Here is a 23,663-nt window from a genome sequence, read left to right as displayed (position 1 = left end):
GGAATGTTCCTGTCGGATTCCCTTCAGCTCCTTTCGGCTCCGGCATGGGTACATTTGCAGATTAGCGTACAATATGGCGACTACACCACCTGGACTTCACAGGGAGGAACTCGGAACAGGAGGGGGTCAAAGAAATAATTATCCATTAGATAGACTCGCAAATGCTAGCTGGTAAGGAGACGGTCCATCGCTGTGTGACCCGATCGGTCCCTTTCCCAGAACTCATCATCATGGGGCTCATTAATGTCCACTCAAGTAACGTACAAATGCCTGCCAATGGACCCTTCTGGGCCACTTTAGCAAGGCGAAGCGAGAGCCTGTCTTCCCTCCGCAAACGAATGTGTCAAAGTTGGGGTATCCACTATTGGTACAAGTATATCAGACTGGGTGTGGTGTGTTGGTACATGTTCTTGTGTAATAGGAAATAGTCACCCGAGTTGTTTCTGCCTGACGGATAGATCAGGTAGGGTAGACAACAAGGGCGAAGAATTTGAGGCTGAAATCATCGGGCGCAAGTTGTGGGGAAAACAAAGTGGTGTGTAATCAAGGTATTAGGGGTTCGGCGGTGGTGGGTGGTTGAAAGGACCTGAAAACATCCTCGTATCTGCACGACAGGGCTGCGGGTTTCTCTGGTGGAGCAGTTCTTGCGAGGACTGGAAGCGCGGGGAGAACCTGGGCGTGTGGTTGCCTGGCTGATGCAAGAGTGTTGTGCTTGTGACCGGTGGAGTTGCCAGCGCATCGACTCATGCACGTCCTCTTTCGTTGTATGCGCGAGTGAGTCCCATGGTGCCAAGAGCTTCTTCCCACATGGGAGGGATGCTGTTGTTGAACCTCCTCAAAAGGTGGAGAACGCCAATTGGAATGCATGAATTAAGTTGAGGTACTGCATGTCATGTGGCTACCTGACATGTGGACGCAGGCAGAACGACTCGAGGGTCCCAGGCAGCGACATAGGCAGCGACATTCTGTTCCAAGAGCCTGTCCTGAATGTAGTCGAATAAACTGAAATGGTGCTGATGAAGAGCATTCGTTTCATGCAGCATGCTTTTTGGGGATTGCTGGTAGAGGACGGTTTGGGGGAGGACCCGGGCAGGGAGGATATTTAGATCCGGCAGGCATTGTGATGGTTGGGATGATTGAGCGTCGACTTGGTTTTGTCGAAAAATGCTTTGTTCCAAGGTATTCGGTAGTGATGAGAAGCTCTCTGGAGTGCTTGTTGGCCTGTTGATCAGGTTTGTCGATACTTGGGGCGAGGGGCAGATGATAGTGTTTTGTTTGAGAAGAACGCCGTTTGGAAGAGGGAGGATACGAGTCAGATATTTATTTTTCTGATCCCTGGCAGCCTCACCCCCCGGGAGCACCGAGAATTGTTCCAGAAATGGTGACGCTGACCCAGAGTCATCCATGCAACTTTTTGGCGACTACTTGGCTGTGTGACGGTCTGCCTCTGAGGTGGAGCCCGCTTGAGGCTTGCCGGTGTGGTGGCATGTTTTCGTTTGCAAGCTTTTGACACGCAAGATTTCGAGACTCCTCAGGAGACGCCTTTCCCCCTTGCTGCCCCTGGCATCCACTGTCCAGAAGTGGGCTAGGGGTATATTGACTCCTCCAGTTTTCTTGACTAGGCCCAGGCGCTAAGTCACTCAGGCGCGCACACTGACAAAGACAAGGACCCAGCTGACCGGAACAGCCTGGGGTTTCTCGGGCGTGCCTCGCAAGGGGAGGGGGAGATTGTTGTCGCTGTCTCCGCTTGTGTCTGCCCGGAAATCACCAAGCAAATTGTGAGACCCATCCGTCTCCCTTGCCCACGCAGGGAATTCGGCATGATGATGAGGACGTTGCTCCCCAGGATATTTCAAGGTCCGTTTGTCTAATAACAATTATTTCCCAGTTCCACTTTTGCCTTGCTTCAGAGATAGCGGTGTACAACTCGAGGCCCAAACTTTCGGGAGAGTGAATGCAACCGGCATTGACGAGCCGTCGCTATGTCCCCAAATGGGAAGGGGATGGTGTTGCTCTGAGCATCTCGTACTGGTTTTCCAACGATGTGGGTGTCCTTCTGTGCCGAGTTGCCCTTTAGCCCGAGTACGAGTCCTGTTGGGTAGCCATACGTAGGTACCTGGGATATTTTCCCCTCCCAGTATCCGGTTTCACCTTGTGGTTGGCATCGTGCTCATTGGCGGTAACCCGCAACGTGGCCTTCAACGTATGCCATGATGGTGTGTATGTCCACTCCGGCAGTGCCACAAATGGTTTTTTCCGTACCTCCATCAAGAAATCCGGAATCGCGCTCCCCAAAAAGCATGCAAGGAGTGTGGTCAGCGGTCGACCCCGTGATCCGTACAAACCTTGGAAGTCGTGCTATTCCTGTGATCTACGAGTGCTATGCCCGCTTTGTGCCTGTCAGATGGGATGCAATTGGTGCCTTCAGCCCTGCCTCAGCCGATGCACGTTCGTTGAAGGATGCTGAAGGGCGGACTTTGTCGGATAGGGAGGCTCATCCTCATAGCCTGATTCGTCAGCAAAGCCATGGCTCCATGGCTTCTGCAAGGAATTCACATCACTGCCCTCTTCCGGTAACTTCCATTTCCACGCTCAGCTTGCAGCCGTTTGTACAGGTTCTTTCTAAAGCGATCGAAGATGGCCTTTTTGGGGTTCGCTCGGATCAGACCTGTCACGCGGAAAGACCTGTTTCAAATCGTGGCCAAGCGCGCGCTTGGATTGGATGTAACAAGCTCACCGATTCTCCAAAAGTGACATATTCTATCCATAATTAGTGGATTGGGTACCCTGCATGGATACCTGGGGCAGTTCGTGCAGCGAGCGCTGAGCAGTGAGAGCCGACCACGACTACTTTTCCTATCGAACGCGAATCCCCTCTGCATGCGCCATCTACTGTGTCGATTATGCAGTCATAGGACTCCTCTTAGTGCGCTTCTCTTCAACAGTCTGTTTCAAAGGTGGGATGGGTGATGTGATGATGTTCAGATCTTCAGCGAGCCTCGAGCTCTAAACAGAGGGGACTGCGTATCGCTGGAGGGGTTTTGGACCGTGGGTGATGATGGTGGCGGTGGTGGTCAGCGGGTTCCTGAAGATCCTTCTCTTTTACCCCTGGATCAGCAGGCGACAAGATATTCAGTTTGCCACCCCCCAAGTTTCGACAAAACACCTGCAGCTGAGAATGGAAAAAGTTTGTATGGGATAGTGTGTTTCATGTTAACCCCTGAGTGTGGCAATCGGGGTACAAGGTTTTTGTCGTGCACAAACTGTGCGTTGAAAATGGTTCTTGTGTCTGTTTGTGGTGCCACTGGTTCTTTGTGCCACAATCGATTCCGTCATGATGGGCATTGAAGTCACCAGAGTCTTGTAGAGAAGGTAGGGATAGGATCGAAAGCATGGCGGTAACGGATCGGTCACCGTAACCGCAGTTCCCTGGCCGGCCAACACAGCTCCTGGCGCAGTTGACAATTCTTGGGTCGCAGTGTGGCACATGACCTGGCGCCGATTCTTGTTGGCCTGCCTTTCCGTCAAATGGGATTGGAAATGTTTTCCTCCAACCTCAGCTGGCACCACTTACTGTTTCGAGACTTTGCGCAGACTTGGAGGACGCCCTCTGGAAATATCCGTGGGCGTATTGCTGGCGCATGCACGCAGTCGGAAGCGTGGGGAAGCTATCCACATTGGTGGTAGCGATGTGCCCAAGCCCCTCCAGCTACGAATTACTGAACTCGTACTACTTGGACTGGTTACCCGAGTAGCTTGAGAGAGATTTTGTGGCTAGCTGGTAGCTGGGGACCTTGGGCTTGCTCGCTTCTCGAATCTCGCATTTGATTCCATGCAGCTTCCGTTTCGTCGCTAGCATCTCGCACCATTTCAGATCAGACGAGGTTGGCCCCAAGCCCTGCGGCAATTTCCCTGCGCTGGCCTGCCCATTCTCACCGTCGGTTACCACTGCGAAAGACATCCACTCGCCGCCATACTGCTGGATTGTTGCAACCTCCCAAACATCTGACCGCAGCAGGATCAAAAGAGCTGCCGGGCCATCCCGCAAAAGCAAAGAATCTGACACTCCACTTGAGCATTGTCAACCATATCCATTGCGCCACCAGTTCATTCTGTGTACGATAAGCTGTACTTAATAATCAGCGGGCATGGCCCTGGATGGGTGTTGGACAGGGTGACACGTGCCTCATCGTTTGTATCTAAAAGTAGTATACCAGCCACTCAGCCCGGAGGAGGTTCTGCACCTCGGAGGTGAGCAAGTTAGTGCCTCCTGACCTGAGGTTACAATGTGACATGTCGCATGCATCTCCTTAGTTTTCTCCGTGCGTCTTGCGCAGTAAGGCTGACGGGCTGTTGTGCTGATAACGGGGAGCCATTGGATCCGCAACAATCCTGCATTTGATCCTGCCTCGTGTCCAACTCTTCCCTCGTGTCTCAATAATATGCGCCACCACCTCGTATATGTACAAACGACCTGGAACGAGAAGGAACGGGTCTGGCCGCGGGCATGGATACAAAAAGGCAACGAAACGCCGCCAGCCCATGCATCATGCAGGGTTCAGATGATTGTTCTCAGGAGAGAAAAAGGGGCAGCCACAACCACGTGGAAATTGCGCGAGCGAGCGCCACGAGCTGCAGTCTAGTGGAACCTTGAACCACAAAATCGTCCCAAAGCTGCTCCAGACTCGTATCACACTGGGCTGGAGGTTCTGGAACAAGCGAAACGTGCCCTATTGTCGCCTGCCTGTCCAGAACACTTGGTAGCCGAGCTGAACTCTGTCATTCAATCTCCGGCATGGCTTAATGGCTTGACCGCATGATGTAGCCAGATTGTCTTGTTGCGGACAACTATTATTCACTGAATTGTTCGTCACGCTGCACGAAGCGAGGGGGCTGGCAGGCTAAAACAATGCGGCTCCGTGTCGTCTGCATTAAACATCGATTTTCACAGCCAACGCTGCTTCCATCTGCTGCCGTTGATACTAGGTATCTTTGGCGGAAACACCGTTTGACACAGGAGTTGGCCCAAATATGAAAACATGGTTTTGAGAGCCGGCACCATAATCCTATCTCCTGAAACCAATTTTTGAGGCATGCTATCTTTCTCGGTGGTATCCTACAAAACATCCTCCAACGCATGTGCCGTGGGTTTTCCTCAGGGCCACTGCAGAATTCCATCCTGAGAACGGTAACCAAGCTCCGTATTTCTCTAGGAGCGGACATCACGTATCATCGTCCTTTTGTTCCTGCGTGGATTGGATCCAGTCTTGCATGAGCGCCTGCGAACCGCCCTGGATCCCAGACCCATTTTTGCTAGGACCGCCTTTACGCTCAACAAAGAGACATAGCACCCAACCCCAGATACTGAATCCCTCGTACGTTGTGTTGAAACCCAGCTTCTTCTTGTCATCCACTCCCGTGTCGAGATCGCGACCTGCAGACGCATGACTTGGGTCGCCGTAACTCCCTTCCCTATCTTGATCTTCCGCAGCAGGTATATCATCTAGATTGATATTCTCTTCGTCGCTTTCATCCTGAACCATGACAGTGTCACGGTCCGTTCCGGTGAGCTTGTTGCCATTGTTGCTCTTCATTAGGCCTTGTTGCTTGAATGTCTTATTCTTGACAAGAAGGCAGTGACGGGTCCTGATTTCAGTGAGGAAGATCGATACTTCGAAGTCATCTGAGTACGCTTGTCAGGAGAAATGTCTCGCAATCAAAGGGCAGCGCCTTCACCTTGTTGAACCACGTCTTTGACACTCTTCTTCTTTTTGCCCTTACTACGCGCCCGCTCATTCTCTTCCCGTAGTTTCGGCAGGACGTAGGGTTTGACAGCCTCGAACACCCGCGGAAGTGCGGGGTTTCTTTCGTTCAAGAGCCATCTTGGTTCATCGGCAGGGTTCTCGAGAAAGATGCGGCACTCAAGGACGGAGTGTTTGCTAATCCGCAGGTAGCGACGGATGGGAGCCATGGCTGCTGCTGCGGACCGGGGCCGTTCCTCTTGGAAGCATTATAAGCTGCCTCGTACCAACATGAGCTCCATTTCCTAGAAAGAAGGTGTGTGCGAAGGGAGATATCAATGGGATGCTGTGGAAGGAAGCGAGCGCGTCATGAAGAGAGCCAAGAGATTAGATAAGACCATGTGAACCTTCCCCCTTTTACCCTGCGGACTTTTGCCTCCTCTAGCAACTTCACTTCTATACAAGATGTGCGAAAGTTGCTTCTGAAAGTTGCTTCCCACAAGAATGCGTCTCTTGCACGCAGGACTGAATAGTAGGGGACCTGCCTGCCAGAGTCTCTCGTCTTGATAATGTTGTGGTTGAGTCGGCCATGGAGAGCCTCTCCAGATGCGTATGGTCGCCAGCTCTACCCCAGATGTACGACAAAAGGGGATGTTGACTGTTCTGAAAGGAAATGAGACATGATGGCAGCTTCGTCGATGGTTGGAAAAAGGTGACTTGCCAAAGGTAGATGCAGTCCGCGCTTCAAAGAGCAACGCTCCTCAGCGGTCGCACTGAGGTGCTCAACGCTTCTCAATATTGCTCAAGGCTTCAAATTCTGTCGCGTGGCTCACGATGTCTGTCTGTCTCGCTCGATTTTCGTGCATCAAAGCCGTGGAAATTCTCTTTGAAATCATCGTTGTTTGCTGCTTCGCCCATCATGGCACCTTCCTCTGCACGCACCCCTAACTTCTCACGACCCCTGCCCTCTCCCTACGCAACCAGTGCTATTGATACACTGTCCAGAGGTCCAGGACAAGTAGACGTTATGAAAGAGCTTCCACAGTCTGGGCCAATGACAAACACGACGAAGGAGAGTCTGACAAAGGAAATGACCCCAAGAAAACCCCCGTTTGGCACAGCGGCGACCAGAAGCCCACATTCACTGTCGGACAAACTGGCAGAGTCTCCAGGAGGGAAACGCGCTGTTACCACAGCCTCTTCTGGGGTGCGGCATGGTCAACACTTTTCAAAATTTCCCTTCAAAACTGAGTCTGATTCTACTCTTGCCAAACTTCTGTATGTCAACCCTTCTCTCTACCATCCACATCTACCATGGACTCACCAAGGGCTAGTGTCGACGTGGGCGGCTTTGACAAACCCATCGTCCATTTCCGTCCCCAGCTCTGGCGCCATCTGGATAAAGATCGCCCAATCCTCAATCTCGACCTGTTCTGGCCGATCAAGTTCGACGAGATCGACGATGATGATGAAGAGGAGAACAGCGATGGCGACCAAAAAGGCGTCTTTCCTTTCAAGGACCTCAAGCCTCTACAGATGTTTCACAACCTCCACTACCTCCAGTTGAACGGCATGATGCGATCATATCAACCGATCATCTGGGCAACTTGTTGGCTGAACAAGAACCTCACCAAGCTCCACCTTGAAATGGCACTCGAGCCGGAAATGAATGAAGACACAAAGCACAAATACCGCAAGATCGACGAGACATGGTCCTATGACGGCTCCCCTGAACGACAAGTCGATGCCGAATATCTAGGCTTTCACGGAAATGGCATCCTACACCAAGAATTCGGTGATGGCGAGTACCTCGACCAACAAGCCATGAAACAAGCTCAGATCGACGTGGTCGAAACCCTCCCTCTCGAAAACATGCGCTACCTGCCCATCAGCCATCTCACCCTGATGAACTTCGCAGTCGACGCTGGCCCATTCTTCCGCTGGTTCGACCCCAAGAAACTTGTCGAGATCAACTTCCTGGGACAATGCACCGACACTGGCTTCTACCTGCCCGACGACATGCGGTCGCACGTCAAAGTCAGTGGGCCCAAGCCCAAACCACGCCCACAACCCATGATCGCCAGGGTTGTCAAGCCAGGAGAAGTGAAGCTGGTGACGTTGAAGGGCGGGAAGGTGGTTCCTGACGAACCGACCGGGAGTGGCAATGCGGCCGGGAAAGGCGTCAAGACCAAGCTGAGCCAGATGATGCGCTTGGGGAAGAAAGACACCAAGGACTCAAAGGAGTCGGGCAAGGAGAGTGCGCAGCTAGAGCGCAATATGACCAACATGGGCCTTTGAAAGCCTGGTTGAAACGTGAACGCCGTGGAACGAGAGACATGATGAGCAAGACGAAATAGTCATGAGCTGTACAAACAATCAACATTGGAGCCGGCGTCGGCCAAAAGCTCAAAATGAAAATGCTGCTGTTAAAACTCCGGCTATCCACTCATCTTGCTGATCTCATTTATCTTACAATGAACTGCAGGTACTCTCCACTCCCTCAGTTCCAGATATCCCAGCCCTGGTCCTGTCCTTTCCAACGATATCACCTTTCATCAATGCTCAATATTTCTGATAGCCCCTAGCATATCCGCTGTTCGCGTATCCGTAACCCGGGTTCGGGCTTCGCCCGCCACCCACCATGGGCGACGCATTGCCGAAATTCTGCACAGAAACTCCTGCATTGCCCATCATGGGAGTCACGGGGCTGACGTGAACGCTGGTGCCCATCATCTTTTGCTCGGCTCGCATCCTCGACATGTCTGCCCGGTACGCCATGACCTCAGAGGTGATCTTTTCGTATTTGGCGTCCTCGACCAGTTTCTCGTGCTTACCGGCGCGGCGCTGGCGGATGCAGCAGAATGCAAAGATGAGGATGCAGAGGATGACGACGCCGCAGACAACGCCAATGATGATGTACTTGGTCTGCTGGGAGAGGCCATTCCACTTCTGTTTTATGGATTGAGTGCTTGATTGGCTGTTTTCGCCGTCGAGTTGGATGGGTTTAGTGTCACTGGGAGGAAGATTAGCCATGTTTGTTTCTAGGTGGAAGGAGAGGGGCAATGTGTACTTGAGGATCTTAATACTCTGATAGCTGCCCGAGGTGTCGCCATACACATACTGAGTACCTCTGCTGGCGTCTGACACTCTGACAGACTTCACAGTCATGGTGAAGGGAGCATCGTCGTAATCGGTTTCGCCACCTGCCCATTCAATAGTACCCTTGGGCATTTTGGGATCACCACCTGCCCAAATGCCGAGTCTAACATCGCAGGGAGTTTGGGGAAATTTGAGGCCGCCATTAGCTTCTTCATATGTCAAAGTGCGAATGATGTTTCCGTCTACAATCCAGTCAAGCTTCTCCTTCGACCAATCCAATGTGTAATTGTGCCATTCATTTTGGGGGTCATTGATGGGATACCAGATGGCATTGCCGTAGTCAGTCTGATTTCCTTTGCTGAAAAAGTTAGTTTCGACAAATGAGTTGTTGCCTCCGATAAATTCCCAGTCCACCTCGTCGAGGTCCATCGATTGCAAAACAACTGAAGACACTATGCCTTGACCTTTGGCGACTTTCATGATAACCTCAACTTGACCAAAGAACAGAAAGAAGTTTGTCTGGACCGTGGGCGACTGGCCACGCTGTTTGATTGTGAACTCGGCACCGTCATCTCCATAATCGATTCCGCCAGCCGTGACATTCCAAACTTTGTCTGACATTGTATTCTGAGTGAAATCAATCGAGTAATTGCCGACACCCAGCGCAGTGTTGGGCGGGCAATCGGTCCGCTCCAAGGGATTGCATGATGTGAAGGTCTGGGCGAGGGTGGTGGTGAAGAGGGAGAGGAGGGCGATGGATGTCGTCCTGAAGGAGTGCATGGCTCAGACAGCTCTATTGTCTGTATGAACCCTTTGGAGAACAAAGGCCAAAACAGAGCAGAGACAGGTCTTGCTCAAGGGATTTGGGTGGTTGACTCCGGGTCTTGCTCGTGACAGGTGAGTGTCGCAGGAGGGTCCGTGAAGCTCGGACTTCACGTACTTGTATGCAAAACACAATTTAAATCGTAAATGAATGTGAGGACGCGTCGCAGCACAGCGCGACGACGAGTTTGCAAAGGAGAGACTGAAGAGCAAAAGAGCGGCAACGGGCGACACAAACGGTGTGGCTCGAAGAGGAGGAGAAGGAGAGGTTGAGTGAGAGGACGCGAGAGATGGTCTATCAGAGCCTCTCTAGCTGTACGAAGACGGGCACCAACAGAGTATGAGAGAAGAGAGAAGGGATAGTGGCAGGAAAGATGAAACGCGTCGTTGAACCAATCCGGTAAAAGGGGCAACGCCTAGATTCAACCGGGCCAATTGGTGGAGTTGCATGACGCTCACCCCTTGTCTTGATCGTCCAACAATCTTCTCTCCTTCAAGCAGCTCCTCCCACCTGCTGCATCTGCATCCGTCTCATAATAAGGTCCCTTTGACCTTTATGTTTCCTGCTCGTACAACGGCCGCACACTTTGTCGATGAGAATGCCCCTCTACGCTGTCCGTTCTCTGGCCACTGACCACTGACCGCCGACTGCGGCAGATGCAACACTACTTGCAGTCTATCCTCCGACGCCGCTCGCTATCCAAGAACAGCACAAGTGCCGTGCTGATCACATGGTGGATCAACAAGATGCAATTTGAAGGTTGACTCAGTTTCCTATCAGAATCCCTGCACATCTGTGCCTGTGGTGGCTGTGCAATACTCGTATACGACTGCCTCATTCCGTCAACGCGCTATCAGTTCCGATGACTGCAAGTCGGGAAAAGAGGGGCATAACAAGTGTTTTGAGGACGAACTCAATCCATGTCGGTATATAATACACTTGTGTCAAACTAATCCTCGACCCTCACTCCCTCAATCCTGTTCTTTTCTTGACAGTATTGCCAACATAATAGTACCAAGTACATTGTGCATTCGTTACTTTTCATGCCTTTCGCGACGAATGTTCGACCATTTAACAGGACAAGAAGATTGTGGAGGACGGGCTAGCATGGCAGAGGGACGTAATGTAACGAGACCAAAGCAACCCTCCTACTGATGCAAGCCCGGTCGTGTAGGCAGGCCTTCCTCAGCGCCTCCAATTCAACGGCAAAAGTAATTTGGATAGGCAAGTTGCAGCCGATTTGGTGTTGAAAGCTTTTGAACCTGGCAGATTTTTGGATTAGGTTCCTGCCACCTACAATATTCAGGTGAAGTGTTGTCACCAGGATTTTGAGGCTTTCAGTTCGGTTACAAACAATGGCAACCCCTTGTAACATTCGGAGAAAATGTGGTCTTAATTCCAGTACCAGCAGTACGACATCAAGCCCTTCGATACCTCTCGGGAGCTCGTCTGCTCGTGAACCATGATGCTGTCCCAACTACCGATTAGTCGATTACAAATACTTTGCTCTTTTGTGAATATGCTCAACAGGACTCGTAAGTGCCGCCATTATGGTTGAGTATTCCACTCTCCATGTTGTTAATGACTTCGTCTCCGACGCTGGGCAACAAATGATCAGCAATGGATGATGGATGATGTCAGGGCGACACATTCAAACGGGCCTTGTTTGTGGAGAACGTTTGCATGTTACATATCATAGGTTAACCCGGTCTAGTCTCGCATTTTGTTTATTACAAATTCATCAATATCTTTTATTCCAGACTATCTAGAGTGACTTCTTCCACAAATGATCGAAGTTCCGCTAAGTTGGTTGAAATTCCGAAATAGATAAAAAAACACACACAACGGGTCCCGCAATGGCAACCGCAAACCACGCTGCATGGTTCCGTCAAGCAAAATCGCCGCTCGAGGTCGGGCCCGCGGACGTCAGCAAGCCTGGTGCCAACGAAGTTCTCGTCCGGAATCGCGCTGTCGCCATGAACCCCATAGACTGGAAGATACAGGACGGCGCTTTCCCCGCGGGGTCGTTGCCCCGGATCCTCGGCCAGGACGTCTCCGGCGACATTGTCGAGGTCGGCGAAGGTGTCACGCAGTTTCGAAAAGGCCAGAGAGTGCTCGCCCACGCGGTCGGGCTGGCTACCAATGAGGCCAGGCATGGCGGGTTCCAGGAGTACGCGGTCGTCCCGACGGTGGGATGTTGCGTGATTCCCGACGGGATGAAATACGAAGAGGCCTGTGTTCTGCCGCTGGCCATCTCGACTGCCGGCATCGGCCTGTTTCACGAGGACAGATTAGGTCTAATGTCTCCCGTGGACGCGGCGGAGAAAGGCCACCCTGAGCAGGAGGCGATCCTCGTCTGGGGAGGCAGTTCGAGCATCGGGGCTGCCGCGATCCAGCTGGCCGTGGCAGCAAAGTATCACGTTATAGCAACGGCGTCCCCGCAGAACTTTGACCTGTGCAAGAGCCTGGGGGCGAGCGACGTGTTTGACCGCTCTAGTCTAGGTATCGTGGGTGACTTGACGGCGGCATTGCAGAAGTATACCCATCGAGGAGCATTTGATGGTAAGGACTGAACACTACAATCGACAAACCTTGAAAGTCATGTCGAATCGGCAAGAAACACTGAATTTGACATCTTGGGTTTTCTAGCTATTGCGACGAGAGATACACAGTTGAACGTCACGCAGGTCCTTGCCCAGCTCGGAGGAGGGAGGATGGCAGTGGCACTACCTCCCATCGAGGAGCTCCCTGCAACCGTACAGGTGAACGGCAGTGAGTCCCTCGTATAAATTTGGTGGCCATTGGGTTTGTTCCATGCTAATCTCTCAAAGTCTTTGCCGTGTCTATTCTACAGCAAGATAAGGCGCTTGGAAAAGCAATATACGCCGATTTCTTACCGCGGGCACTTGAGCAGGGTCTAATCAAACCGGCCCCGCCGTCGGATGTGGTCGGCCACGGTGTTGAGCACATTCAAGGGGCGCTTGAGAAGTTGCGAGCCGGGGTATCGGGGTCGAAAGTGGTGGTAACGCTGGGGAGTAGGTGAGGATAAGGTTGTAGGGACAAGGGACGAGTGACGAGTTCCCAGTATGGTTGGGAGTAAAAAATAGGCTGTGAGGCGTAAACCCTTCGGGCACTCTTCAAGACGCCAGCGAAGCGGTTAACTACGTCGCGTTTTTGATTAGGGTTGTTTACAGATGGATTCTATGTCACAGAACGATGACATGAGGCTGTTGATAATCAATTTAATGTTGCTGGTGATAGAAGTTGAGTTAGTTAAAGAGTGGCGGCGGCGACGAGGCGGAAATGGAAAGTGGAATGGTTATATTGCGATGGAATTAGGATCGGAATAACTACATAAGATCCAGGAAAGTCACGTAATCTGTCTTTTCGCTAGCTAATCGATAAGCGCTGATGAGGACAACCAATTAGAAGCGTAGCTGTTCGTTCAGTTTTGCCGTGAAGAGGCCCAGGCGACTCCGCGGGAATTGCCTGTTTAGGCAATCTTCGGTCAGACATTATATCAGACGTGGTATATTTTCATACAAAATGCTCGTTGTAATAAGGAAATAAAGTTTCAAATGACTAGACTCATTTAGTCAGTCGGTCACCGTTCAGGTAATATCCAATGACAAACTGCCAAAAAGGCGGCTCGGCCGCAAGTTTGACGTGTTTGCGGGAACTTTGGAAGATTGGCGCATTTCCGAACCATCAAACACAGCTGTGACTCCTACGCCAGACCTAAAGAACATTCAACACCACCTCAAAGTTTAATCCTTGCTTTCTGAATTATTGTGCTGACATTATTATGCGTATCTCACAATTGCAATGCGTCGCAATGGCAATGACGCGAGGACCACCAGAAGCTGATGTGGTTGTCAGTGTGTCAGTGTGACTCAAAGAGTGTGCCGGGACTGCTCCGTCCACCAGATCAATCATCAACACCACGATTTTGGAAAGACGAGCCATAATCATGGTCAAGAGTGGCACGCGAGACCCCGCGCGGGGTAATTATGCTGCAACCTCAGAACAAAGACAGGAAGAAAATGGAAGAAGTTGTTGCTCCCGGCTTGCCCTTGGAGCACATCCTCTACGCCAGTCGCATGACCGACATCGGAAAGATCAATGCCCCGTTCCCAATGCCTCAATTGCTGTCAGGATGACATCAAGCTGTGAAAGAAGGCGATTGAGGTGCTTCCGGTCAGCCCGGTTGGGATGCCATGGATCGGACTGAGGCGGCGCTTTGATAAAGTGAAGAAGTGGACTGGACACGCCCGTGGCAGAGGAATCTAAAGCGCTTCAGATTTTGATCCCTAGGGTTACAAGGGTACTTTGAACTGACCTGCACAGCTCACACCAGCCGCGTCAGGATCACCAACTCCCATGGAGGAGACTGCGATGCTCTTGTGGGTGATACTGCCATCTGCAGGACCTGCGTTGGATGCTGAAGACATGAGGGCGGATCGGAATACAGAAGCGAGAACGGCTGAAGATGGAACACAGAGAGAGAAATGGGCCTCAAAGAACCAGGTATGTCAGGAACAAGAGCTTGGAGAGCGGTTTGAAGAGAGTGGAAGGAACAGGAGGGGAGACTCGACGGTTGTTATATCTCCCCCAGAGGATACTTGAAGCAGGCGACCCTGCAGCGTGTCAGGCATGCAATTACAACGCCCAACTCTTTGGAATACCAGCATGATTAGATGGACCTATGATACGAGAAAGAAGAGGACCGGCACATGCCTCACCCTCGTAATGGCAGGAGCAGGCAGGGATACCGTTCGGGACCACTCTATAACCGTCACAAGAGGACCTTCAGCGTCTAGAGTACGGTTATTGCGGATGAGATCTTTGGGTCGACTGGAGATATTGTGCGCATATCTGGGGATTCAGTAGGTTTCTTGTGTTGGAGGGGGCGCGCGCTCATGAGGGTAGAGAGCTTGTGAGGGCGGTAAAGAATTATTACGTCCTAATCATGCAGTGCCTACAAGTCTGACTTGTTTTGCTTTGCCTCGGTTTGCGTACACCTAAGCTCAACAGCCCTGCTCCTGAACCACCCAACACGACCTCTAGGGAGATAAAACAGGCTAGATTGATTATCCTACCCAGCTCATCGCTTACTGTCCTGATCCTCGAGAGCCTCACATGTTGTTTTACCGGTCAGAACGCAAGTTTCTCACCTATTGATGGGGTCGGAGGTAACAGGAGGTATTACGTAAAGGCTACCCTAGCTCCCTCCTCTTATAGTATTTATTGAATAGTAGTTATAGAAACGGTGATACCCAAAGCCAGCAGTACAGGTTGGCTGTGCTCCTGACAACCAGGGTTCGCAGAGAAGTTCACAGCAGCAGAATATACATCGTGCAGGCTTCGCACTGGAGATTGGGTTCAGCATGCGTCCATACTCTTAGATGTATCATACAGTCCCAAAAAGACCTCGAAAAGAGCCGTCGTTGTGATTCTGTCGAATTCGGAATAATACTGTCAAAGGGTCTAAGTGCTACGGCTGCGTACCCGGTGGTTACGTGGTTCCGTGGGTTCTTGGAAGAACGATTTCAGGGGGGAAATGCGGGCATATGGCGGGGAACAGCGAAAATGCGGCGATCGGCTAAACAACGGCGGGCTCATTATCTGGGACATTAACCGATTACCATGTCACAGTCCGTGTCCTGTCCCTGGGCACTCATGGGGGGGACACAAACTCCACGCAGTCCTGGTATCAATCAGGCTTACATTATTGTTGTCACCGTACCATCGTCGGTTTCTGACACCCTGTGCTACGCACATCTTCGGTTTGGGGCCAGCGTCATATTAGAAAGTCCCCAAGCAGGCAGACCTCTGCCAAACCTCCCCCCTCCCCTTCCCCCTCCCTCCCCCATGTGGCCTCTGTAAGGGTCGGTCTCGTGCTTTTGTCAAGATGGAACCAAAGCAGCCCGAGGGCGTCTTCTCTTTCCTCGACACCGACCTGTACAAGCTGACGATGCAATGTGCGATCCTCAAGTACTTCCCTTCGGTCGACGTGGAATACAAGTTCACCAACCGCACCTCGCAGATGCGGTTGGACCAAGAGGCAGTCGCCTGGCTGAAGGAACAGATTACCAAGTTGGGGAACATCACGCTCGAACAGCAAGAGTTGGAATATCTGAGAAAACATTGTCCCTTCCTGGGCTCCGACTACTTGGAGTATCTGCAGAGGTTTCGCCTCCGACCCGCCGAGCAAGTGCATCTGGAGTTCACGCCCGTCGATGGCACGTTCGGTGACCTCCACATCAGCGTCACTGGCCTGTGGGTCGAGACAATCCTCTACGAAATCCCTCTCCTCGCCTTGACGAGTGAAGCATATTTCAGGTTCGTTGACAAGGACTGGGACCACCAGGGACAAGAGGAACAGGCATATGAGAAGGGAGTGCAGTTGTTCAGCGCAGGCTGCGTTGTGTCCGAATTCGGCTCTCGGAGAAGACGCGACTTCCACACCCAAGACCTCGTGATCAAAGGTCTAGTCCGGGCCTCACATGAAAAGGACCGACCTGGAAAGCTATCGGGCACAAGCAATGTGTACTTTGCGATGAAGTATAGCATCCCCCCTGTCGGAACAGTGGCCCACGAGTGGTACATGGGCATTGCCGCACTGACCAATGACTACGAAAATGCCAACGAAAACGGCCTCCGGTATTGGCTTGACTGCTTCGGCAAGGGGGTTCTGGGCATTGCACTCACGGATACCTTCGGCACGCCCGACTTCTTCAAGGCTTTCAAGAAACGAGTACCAGCACGCACGTCGGCGTCACGGGATAACTCGACCGGGTATACCGAAGAGAACCACACCGCAAATGATCAGCCTTACTATGCTGAAGTCTTTGCGGGCATCAGACAGGACTCTGGCGACCCAAAAGTATACATCAAACGCGCTGATGACTTCTACAAGTCAATCGGGCTGAGCCACAAGAGCATTGTGTTCTCAGACTCTCTCAACGTGGAAAAATGCATCGAATATCGAGAGCTGGCAGAAGGGTGCGGGTTTAAGCCTTCTTTTGGAGTCGGGACATTCTTCACGAACGATTTTAGGCACAAGTCGGACCCTGGAACGAAATCCAAACCAATGAACATCGTCATCAAATTGTCAAAGGCAGGTGGTAGACCAGCAATCAAGTTATCCGACAATATCGGCAAGAACACAGGTGACGAGGCAACGGTACTAGATGTCAAACGCCGTCTGGGTTACACGGAGAAGGAATGGAGGGAAGGTGATGAATCCAGGAGGTGGTGATGCTTTGGGGCCAGCCGATGCTAGTGGCGTAAATATCGCAGCCTTGCGGCCCCCTGGGAGCCCTTGTGGATCGACGGAGGGGCGAGGCTCTAGCACCTTTGTGGGGGTTGTGGCGGGAGAGCTTGTCATTGACCAGTGGTGATTGGGGTCTTCAAAGTCCCTTTCTAGATGGGATTTTCGCTCCAGGCAGCTGGAATCAAAATGTCGGTGCCTTTCTCACGCCACAGCGGATCACGGGGGGGCCGACGTGAGATTTACTCCGGCATCTCAATGGTGGCTGCCGAAAGACGACCATGGCCCAAAGGCGACAATCATAATCACCACAAGTCTTCCGAGTATAGGAGTGGTAGGCATGGATGGCTATGGCTCTCGAGCAAATGCTGAAACAATATCTGATGTGACCATCCCCACGCAGAGCGAATCCGTCTCTTTTTCCGATACCTGAGGCGTAATTGGCGACACTGGTGAAGGAGCAAAACGTTCCCCATACTAAAGTAAGATTGGTGTGGGCTTGATTGGGTGAAGGCTTCTAGCGAGCTATGGTTTGTCAGAGTGGTTACCAGGTCTTCGAGGTGTCGAAAATCCATCTAATTATCTTAGCGGGGACGAGGTCGGAATAGGTAAAGTAGAACGGGCCAAGCGCTGACTTGCGTTTGGGACGATCCAGTGATGATGGTGCTCGTCGACGATGAACGTTTCTTGTGTAGGCATTCTTGTACGAGTTATGGTTCGGGTAGCAGTTGGAGTGGCACAGCCGCAGTCGAAGATGAAGGTTTCGCACCTTTTCTGCTCCACCACACAAAGCTGCAGGTCACAGCGCAAAGCCGCAAGGCCGCGAGGCCTAGAGGCGCTTCTTTGAGGAGGGCGTGGGAAAAAGGGCGCCCAGACCTTTCCGGACGAAGCCTGTGCGCAGTTCCCTCTAGTAGGGCTAGTAGGGTCCGAGGGGCACTTTAGGCTCCCCTATGGAATATTCGTACAATTAAAGGCCGCAGGGGGCTTCCTCTCGCTGCAGCTCGCTCCCTCACATGCCCGCTTCCTTCCCTCCCAACTCCGTCCCGAGCTGATCAGATTCCTCGTAGCTCTGATCACTCAGCCCGCCATCTTTCCAAACACCCCAAGATCCTTTCTTCTTTCAGATTTTCTATTCAGCCGCTGCTGATTCCACCTCCATCTTAGACTTCCATCCTCCTCCTTTGTATTGCTTTCTTTCTCATCTTCTTCATTCCAGTATCGCGTACAGAAGCCATTTGCGCGTGAACCTCCTTTCTCTACAGGTTTCCTGCTCGACGCATTCCCGCGCTAACTGGGAGCCCTCAATTGAACCGTTATTGTTCACCTACACGATTTTTAATACACGCCTCGCTTTCCAGGCATCATGAGTGTACGTTGTTTCCATGCCGAGAGTCGTTGGTTGGCTTCACCCTTTGCCCCGACTCCTGAAACGCAGCCAACAGACATCCTACAACCATTGCCTTGTGCTTCCCCATTGAGAGCTATTGCTGACTGCCGCATCGCTCCGATTAGAACTACCAGCAAGGCGGCCAGGGTTATGGCACCTATAATCCCTACGGACAAGCAGGCAATCCCTACGCTCAGGGGGGCAATGGCAATGAAGCATATGGCAATCAGGGAAACTATAGTGAACGCCCCGAGCCCCAGCAACAAGGGAGCAGCTATTATGCTCAAGATGAACAGCGGCAAGGCGGTTACGGTACACAAAGCTCGACGATACCCTTCTGTGGCTGCTGGCTAATATACGCTTTTCAGAAATGAGAAACATGAACGGCGCCGACCCGAACCGGATTCTAAATGAATGCCGGGCTGTCGATCAAGCTATCGATGAAATCGAGGCAGATCTACAGCGTCTCAAGGGCCTCCAAGCACGATACCTCGCAGACACAAATACATCTGCCCAATCGCCGTTGCGCGTGGAGGTTGATCGGACGGGAGAAACGATCATGACAAAGTACCGTGGTCTCGTCAGCCGCGTCAAGAATATCAAGCAGCAACCGGAGTCCGGGAACCCGCGCAATGCTCCCCAAGTGGGCAAAATTGATCGAAGGCTGAAGACTGCGATCAATCAGTACCAACAAGTTGAGCGCGAATTCCGGAAAGCGTCTCAAGAACAGATGGCGAGACAATATCGGATCGTCCGCCCCGACGCTTCAGACGCGGAAGTGCGCGAAGCTGTCGAAGATCCAAATAACCAACAAATCTTTTCTTCTGCCTTGATTCAGAGTGACCGACGCGGTGAAGCACAGTCTGTCGCACGAAACGTCTCGCAACGTCACGAAGATATCCAGAAGATTGAACGACAGATGATTGAACTTGCCCAGCTCTTCCAAGACCTCGAGGCACTGGTGGTGCAGCAAGAGCCCGCGGTCACCCAGATCGAGGAGCAAGGCGAGCAAGTCGCAGAACATGTGTCCAAGGCAAATGTTGAGCTCGAGGGCGCGGTCGTCAAGGCCCGAGCTGCCCGCCGCAAGAAGTGGATGTGCTTAGGCATTGTCGGTGAGTGTTATTCGGGTTCTACTGGCGGGAACATGCTAACTTGTGCCCAGTCCTCATTATCATCATTATTGTTGTGGTCGTGGCGGTGGCAGTTACGGTGACGAAAAATTAGGAAGGCGGTGACAACAGTCCTCCACCGTCCTGAACACACAAAACCATGTTCAATCGCTGGCGAGAATCGTGAAATATCTGGAACTGGCAGCTCCGCGTTGCAATTGGTTCTTGCAGGTTTACTTACATTTGTCTTCATGTCCACGAAAGGTGGACAGCATCTATTGTTGGTGAAGCAGACCACAAGGTACCTTTTTCTTTTTGTGTGTTTTTGGATCGCCCGAGAGTTGACACAACTCGCATTGTGAGGAAGATCAGAGCGCGATAGAGCGGGCGGGGGATGGTGGCAGGGAGAGGTTTCAGAATTTCCTATGTTTTCGCAGAAAAGCCGGCGCAAAAGTGTTCATTTTGTCTGTTTTCGATCCCTTTTGGTGGTGGAGGGGATCCTGGGCTGGTTGGCAAGGATTGACATTGTACAGCATCAGAACGCCCAATTAGATACACACACTACCCACTAATAATTCCTTTCAACTTGTTTTGGACGGTATTGTCGGATTCATTCTTCTACCCAGATGCAGCAGAAGCAGGATTGATTGTGTATTCAGTTTTGTAGCTCGGTTTCTCGTTTCTACGGTCCACCACATCGACACTTGCTCGCGGCGCATTACAAGGTTAAATGCCATGTAGCGCGATTGATTTTCGCGGCTCTTTGTCAATCGGTATGGCGCATGTCTCCTTTACGTGGGGGTATAGAGTTCGACCATCCAGACAGAGTCGTGCCGTAGGATCTTAGAAGACAAGCGTCTCTGGAACCCTACATATATATGCATACGTAGTCTGTACTGCAAGTTTAGCACTCACGCGGCGCCCTGTGCGTCCTTTTTCCTCGCGAGCTCCCTCTCCACCTCCTCCGGCGTCTTAGTCCGAAGCTGGAGAGCGTGGATTCCGCCGGGCCGATCGAGCTCCTCTTTCAGCAGTGAGTAGATCATCCTGTGCCGCGCCGGTTGCGGCTTCGCTTGGAATGACGGAGAGGTGATGTCCAGACTAGCCTTTGTGTTAGTAGTTTAGAAGAAGCATAATGTGGGGGAAGTTTCCGCAGAGCCTGAGGAGGAGAAGGGGATCTGAAGATGATATGACTCCGATCCTATCACACGAGGCTGCGACGCCCGAGAACCCCAAGATCATGGTGAAGAGCACACGCGCCAGTGGCCGGGAAAGGGACGAAGACAAACAGGCCATTCACTTACAAGAAGTGCGTTTCCTTTGAAGTCGAGCCTACCATGGCCTTGTGGTGGGAATGAAGATGAGAGTCGTTTCGAATGGTGAGGCTTGTGGGGTTCAAAGCCTCTGCCACCTGTCGCCAAGGTTAGACACCGTACCAAAGCAAATTGACTGGGTATGTTCAAGAACAGGGCAGATAGATAGATGTGTCCTGAAACGGGGCGGAAACGCCATGGCTTTCTTTCGCTTCTTCTCAGCTCACCTTTCTTCGGATCGCGTCCTCCACGGGCGTGATGGAGCTGCTCGCCATCCTTCTCGTCGATACTGCACGGCAAAACAAGGTGCCAGCAGTTACATAGCGCCTCATTTGGCCACTGACTGGATGGCTTTTCGAGGGGATGGATTTTGGCGCACGCACACCAGAGATTGAAGGGATGGAGGGATTTTGATGATTGCAGTCAAAGATGCAGACTGCGGTCAAGTAGATGATGATGAATGGATATTTATACGCTGGGGCGTTACATCACTAAGCGCAGTTTACGAGGCTTATTCTGCGACCTCACTTGATGACCTGCATTTGGGGGCAAAAAGATCCCTTGAGGAGCTAGTGTAAGCGGCTGTCAGAAGCGCCTACAGGATTCAGAAACAAGATATGGGAACCAGGTATACGAGTACAGCGAGATCTTGTGTGGCCCGTGTAACAAGTTGCTTACAAGACTAATATACAACTAGAGTAGCCGAGCATCCTTCTGCTTCCTTCTTGTCCACCTCAGACTTTCAGCCGCGTCGCCTGGAAGCTTATTTGTTGACGTGGGCCAAGCTGGTCGACTTGGTCCCTCTCTACTCGTATTGCGACGTTAACACAAAGAACAAAACCCCTTGACACCACGGCTGGTCGATTTACTCTGTGTTCCCCCAAGTTGAGGTCGTCGCTACCTTGTCCATCATGGCCGATTCAGCTTCAGCGCACCTTGCTTCACACATGGCCAAGCTAAACCCATTTTCCAAGAAGAATGGCAAAGTCGACAATGAGGACGCCGGCGAAGTCATTGATGCCTCGACGGTTGCTGGCGGCGGTCATGGCTCCCGCGAAACCAACATCACCAAGCATCAACTCCGAGTCAGCCATGCTCTCAAGGCGTTCCTGGTCAAACACCATGTTCTCTCAGAGGAAGAGGCCGCTCTAGACAATCCAGACACAGTGACCGAGGCACTGCACGCCCTCCTCAACAAGCCGCATATAAACGTCCCGTCGTACATAACAGATCGGTCTCGTCCGTTGTCCGAATACTTTATCAGTTCGAGTCACAACACCTACTTGGTGGCTCACCAGCTTTACGGCAATTCTTCTGCCGATGCCTACAGGACTGCTCTTAGAACGGGATCGCGCTGCGTGGAGATCGATGCGTGGGACGATGAGGAAAACAAGGACGAGCCAAAGGTCACGCATGGCTACACGCTTGTCTCTAATATCTCATTCCGCGCCGTATGTGAAACGATTCGTGATGTCATGGACGAGGAAGCCCGTCAGGCGCCATCTCATCCAGACTGCAGAGCATCTCCAATCCTCCTATCTTTGGAGAACCATTGCGACGCACACGGTCAACGGCGTCTCGTCGAGATCATGAAAGAGGTATGGGGCGACCGACTGCTGAGCAAGGCTGTCAGGCAAAAAGGGCACGAGGAGCAGCAAGGGTCTGACGACCAAGTGACTCTCGAAGAGCTTGGGTCAAAAATAGTCGTCATTGTCGAATACCACTTTCCCAACGAACCCAAAAGTGAAGAGGAGAGCTCCAACTCGGACGACGAGGATGAAGAAACGAGACAGGCGAAGAAGGCTTACAAGGACAAGAAGAAGGCTGCACCCACCGTCATCATCCCTGAGCTGGCAGAGTTAGGTGTGTACGCTCAATCAGTGAAACCGCGCGACAATTCTTGGTATGGTGAAGCCGGGCTCAAGGACGGACCTCATCATCACCTTATCAATGTCTCTGAGAGTGGTCTAAAGGACCATATGCCCGCCGAGAACGACAAAATTGCTCGCCATAACGCCCGACATCTAATGCGGGTGTATCCCAAAGGGACGCGGATCTCATCCCGAAACCTCAAGCCGGTGCAGTTCTGGGGTATCGGAGCGCAAGTCTGTGCCCTCAACTGGCAGACATTTGGGGCTAGCATACAGCTGAATGAAGCGCTGTTCAGCGGCACAGATGGATATGTTTTGAAGCCAGCGGCTTTGCGGGCCGGCGGATCTGGCCGACTCAACACCGGGAAGAGGAAGATACTCCGCCTGCATGTTGCAGGAGCCACAGATATACCTGTACCAGAGGGGCGAGAACCTGGCGATATCAAGCCATACTTGACCTGCAAACTCTACCACCCTGACATCGATGAGGATGACGCGCCAAAGCGCAAGACGGCACATTACAGGCAACACAAACTCGGGCTGCTGCATAGAGGTGAGAATCCTCCGCCCACAGATCCTATCTGGGACGAGACGTTGCTATGGGACTACGACGACAATGAGCTAGTGTTCCTCCGCATGCTCATCAAGAGCGATGATAGTTTTGCCATCAACCCCATCTTTGCTGTGGCTGCGGTGAGGTTGCTGTACGTAGCTCCGGGCTGGAATTTTATCCGCATGCTGGACTTGAAGGGAAGAGAGACCAGATGCTCGATCCTTGTCAAATTCGAGATCGTGGATGAGATGTGATGAAGGGAACCATGTGCTGAAATTGAAAGGTCGTATGTGATACACAGAAGAACAGTATTGACGAGGCACACGCGGGTCATGAAAGCACGAGGCTCCGGCCATGAGAAATTTGAGTCCTGCGGGCCCATGCGGAGTAACTGTTAACATGCAATTTTGAGCTTTAGCATTTTCTAATACATCGTCTCTTTGTCAACACGAGTCATAGTTCTTCTTCTTCCACATCTCGTCTTCGGTCAGTTCGAA

The 23,663-nt window shown here is 51.9% G+C and overlaps 9 protein-coding genes across 9 annotated transcripts; 5 read left to right on the top strand and 4 right to left on the bottom strand.

The window, feature by feature from the left end:
- Positions 1 to 5,222: 5,222 nt before the first annotated feature.
- Z517_03739 (uncharacterized protein) lies at positions 5,223 to 5,971 on the bottom strand (the record flags this gene model as incomplete). The annotated part of the gene is made up of 2 exons (XM_013432843.1): positions 5,223 to 5,683; positions 5,737 to 5,971. 2 exons carry the CDS (start codon positions 5,969 to 5,971, stop codon positions 5,223 to 5,225), a joined length of 696 nt encoding a protein of 231 aa, XP_013288297.1.
- Positions 5,972 to 7,055: 1,084 nt separating this feature from the next.
- Z517_03738 (uncharacterized protein) lies at positions 7,056 to 8,039 on the top strand (the record flags this gene model as incomplete). Its single annotated transcript, XM_013432842.1, has 1 exon — positions 7,056 to 8,039. One exon carries the CDS (start codon positions 7,056 to 7,058, stop codon positions 8,037 to 8,039), a length of 984 nt encoding a protein of 327 aa, XP_013288296.1.
- A 264-nt stretch (positions 8,040 to 8,303) lies between these two features.
- Positions 8,304 to 9,620, bottom strand: Z517_03737 (uncharacterized protein; the record flags this gene model as incomplete). The annotated part of the gene is made up of 2 exons (XM_013432841.1): positions 8,304 to 8,754; positions 8,812 to 9,620. 2 exons carry the CDS (start codon positions 9,618 to 9,620, stop codon positions 8,304 to 8,306), a joined length of 1,260 nt encoding a protein of 419 aa, XP_013288295.1.
- A 1,899-nt stretch (positions 9,621 to 11,519) lies between these two features.
- On the top strand, positions 11,520 to 12,706 carry Z517_03736 (uncharacterized protein; the record flags this gene model as incomplete). Its single annotated transcript, XM_013432840.1, has 3 exons — positions 11,520 to 12,225; positions 12,313 to 12,435; positions 12,495 to 12,706. 3 exons carry the CDS (start codon positions 11,520 to 11,522, stop codon positions 12,704 to 12,706), a joined length of 1,041 nt encoding a protein of 346 aa, XP_013288294.1.
- A 1,076-nt stretch (positions 12,707 to 13,782) lies between these two features.
- Positions 13,783 to 14,114, bottom strand: Z517_03735 (uncharacterized protein; the record flags this gene model as incomplete). The annotated part of the gene is made up of 2 exons (XM_013432839.1): positions 13,783 to 13,949; positions 14,003 to 14,114. 2 exons carry the CDS (start codon positions 14,112 to 14,114, stop codon positions 13,783 to 13,785), a joined length of 279 nt encoding a protein of 92 aa, XP_013288293.1.
- A 1,460-nt stretch (positions 14,115 to 15,574) lies between these two features.
- Positions 15,575 to 16,924, top strand: Z517_03734 (nicotinate phosphoribosyltransferase; the record flags this gene model as incomplete). Its single annotated transcript, XM_013432838.1, has 1 exon — positions 15,575 to 16,924. One exon carries the CDS (start codon positions 15,575 to 15,577, stop codon positions 16,922 to 16,924), a length of 1,350 nt encoding a protein of 449 aa, XP_013288292.1.
- A 1,375-nt stretch (positions 16,925 to 18,299) lies between these two features.
- Positions 18,300 to 19,547, top strand: Z517_03733 (uncharacterized protein; the record flags this gene model as incomplete). Its single annotated transcript, XM_013432837.1, has 4 exons — positions 18,300 to 18,305; positions 18,449 to 18,635; positions 18,692 to 19,435; positions 19,486 to 19,547. 4 exons carry the CDS (start codon positions 18,300 to 18,302, stop codon positions 19,545 to 19,547), a joined length of 999 nt encoding a protein of 332 aa, XP_013288291.1.
- A 796-nt stretch (positions 19,548 to 20,343) lies between these two features.
- Z517_03732 (uncharacterized protein) lies at positions 20,344 to 20,768 on the bottom strand (the record flags this gene model as incomplete). The annotated part of the gene is made up of 2 exons (XM_013432836.1): positions 20,344 to 20,530; positions 20,734 to 20,768. 2 exons carry the CDS (start codon positions 20,766 to 20,768, stop codon positions 20,344 to 20,346), a joined length of 222 nt encoding a protein of 73 aa, XP_013288290.1.
- Positions 20,769 to 21,653: 885 nt separating this feature from the next.
- On the top strand, positions 21,654 to 23,420 carry Z517_03731 (uncharacterized protein; the record flags this gene model as incomplete). The annotated part of the gene is made up of 1 exon (XM_013432835.1): positions 21,654 to 23,420. One exon carries the CDS (start codon positions 21,654 to 21,656, stop codon positions 23,418 to 23,420), a length of 1,767 nt encoding a protein of 588 aa, XP_013288289.1.
- Positions 23,421 to 23,663: the final 243 nt, after the last annotated feature.

The sequence above is a fragment of the Fonsecaea pedrosoi genome (genome assembly GCF_000835455.1).
Source record: "Fonsecaea pedrosoi CBS 271.37 unplaced genomic scaffold supercont1.2, whole genome shotgun sequence".
NCBI lineage: Eukaryota > Fungi > Ascomycota > Eurotiomycetes > Chaetothyriales > Herpotrichiellaceae > Fonsecaea > Fonsecaea pedrosoi.
The sequence above is the reverse complement of the archived record's forward strand: the minus strand, read 5'-3'. Positions and strand labels throughout refer to the sequence as shown.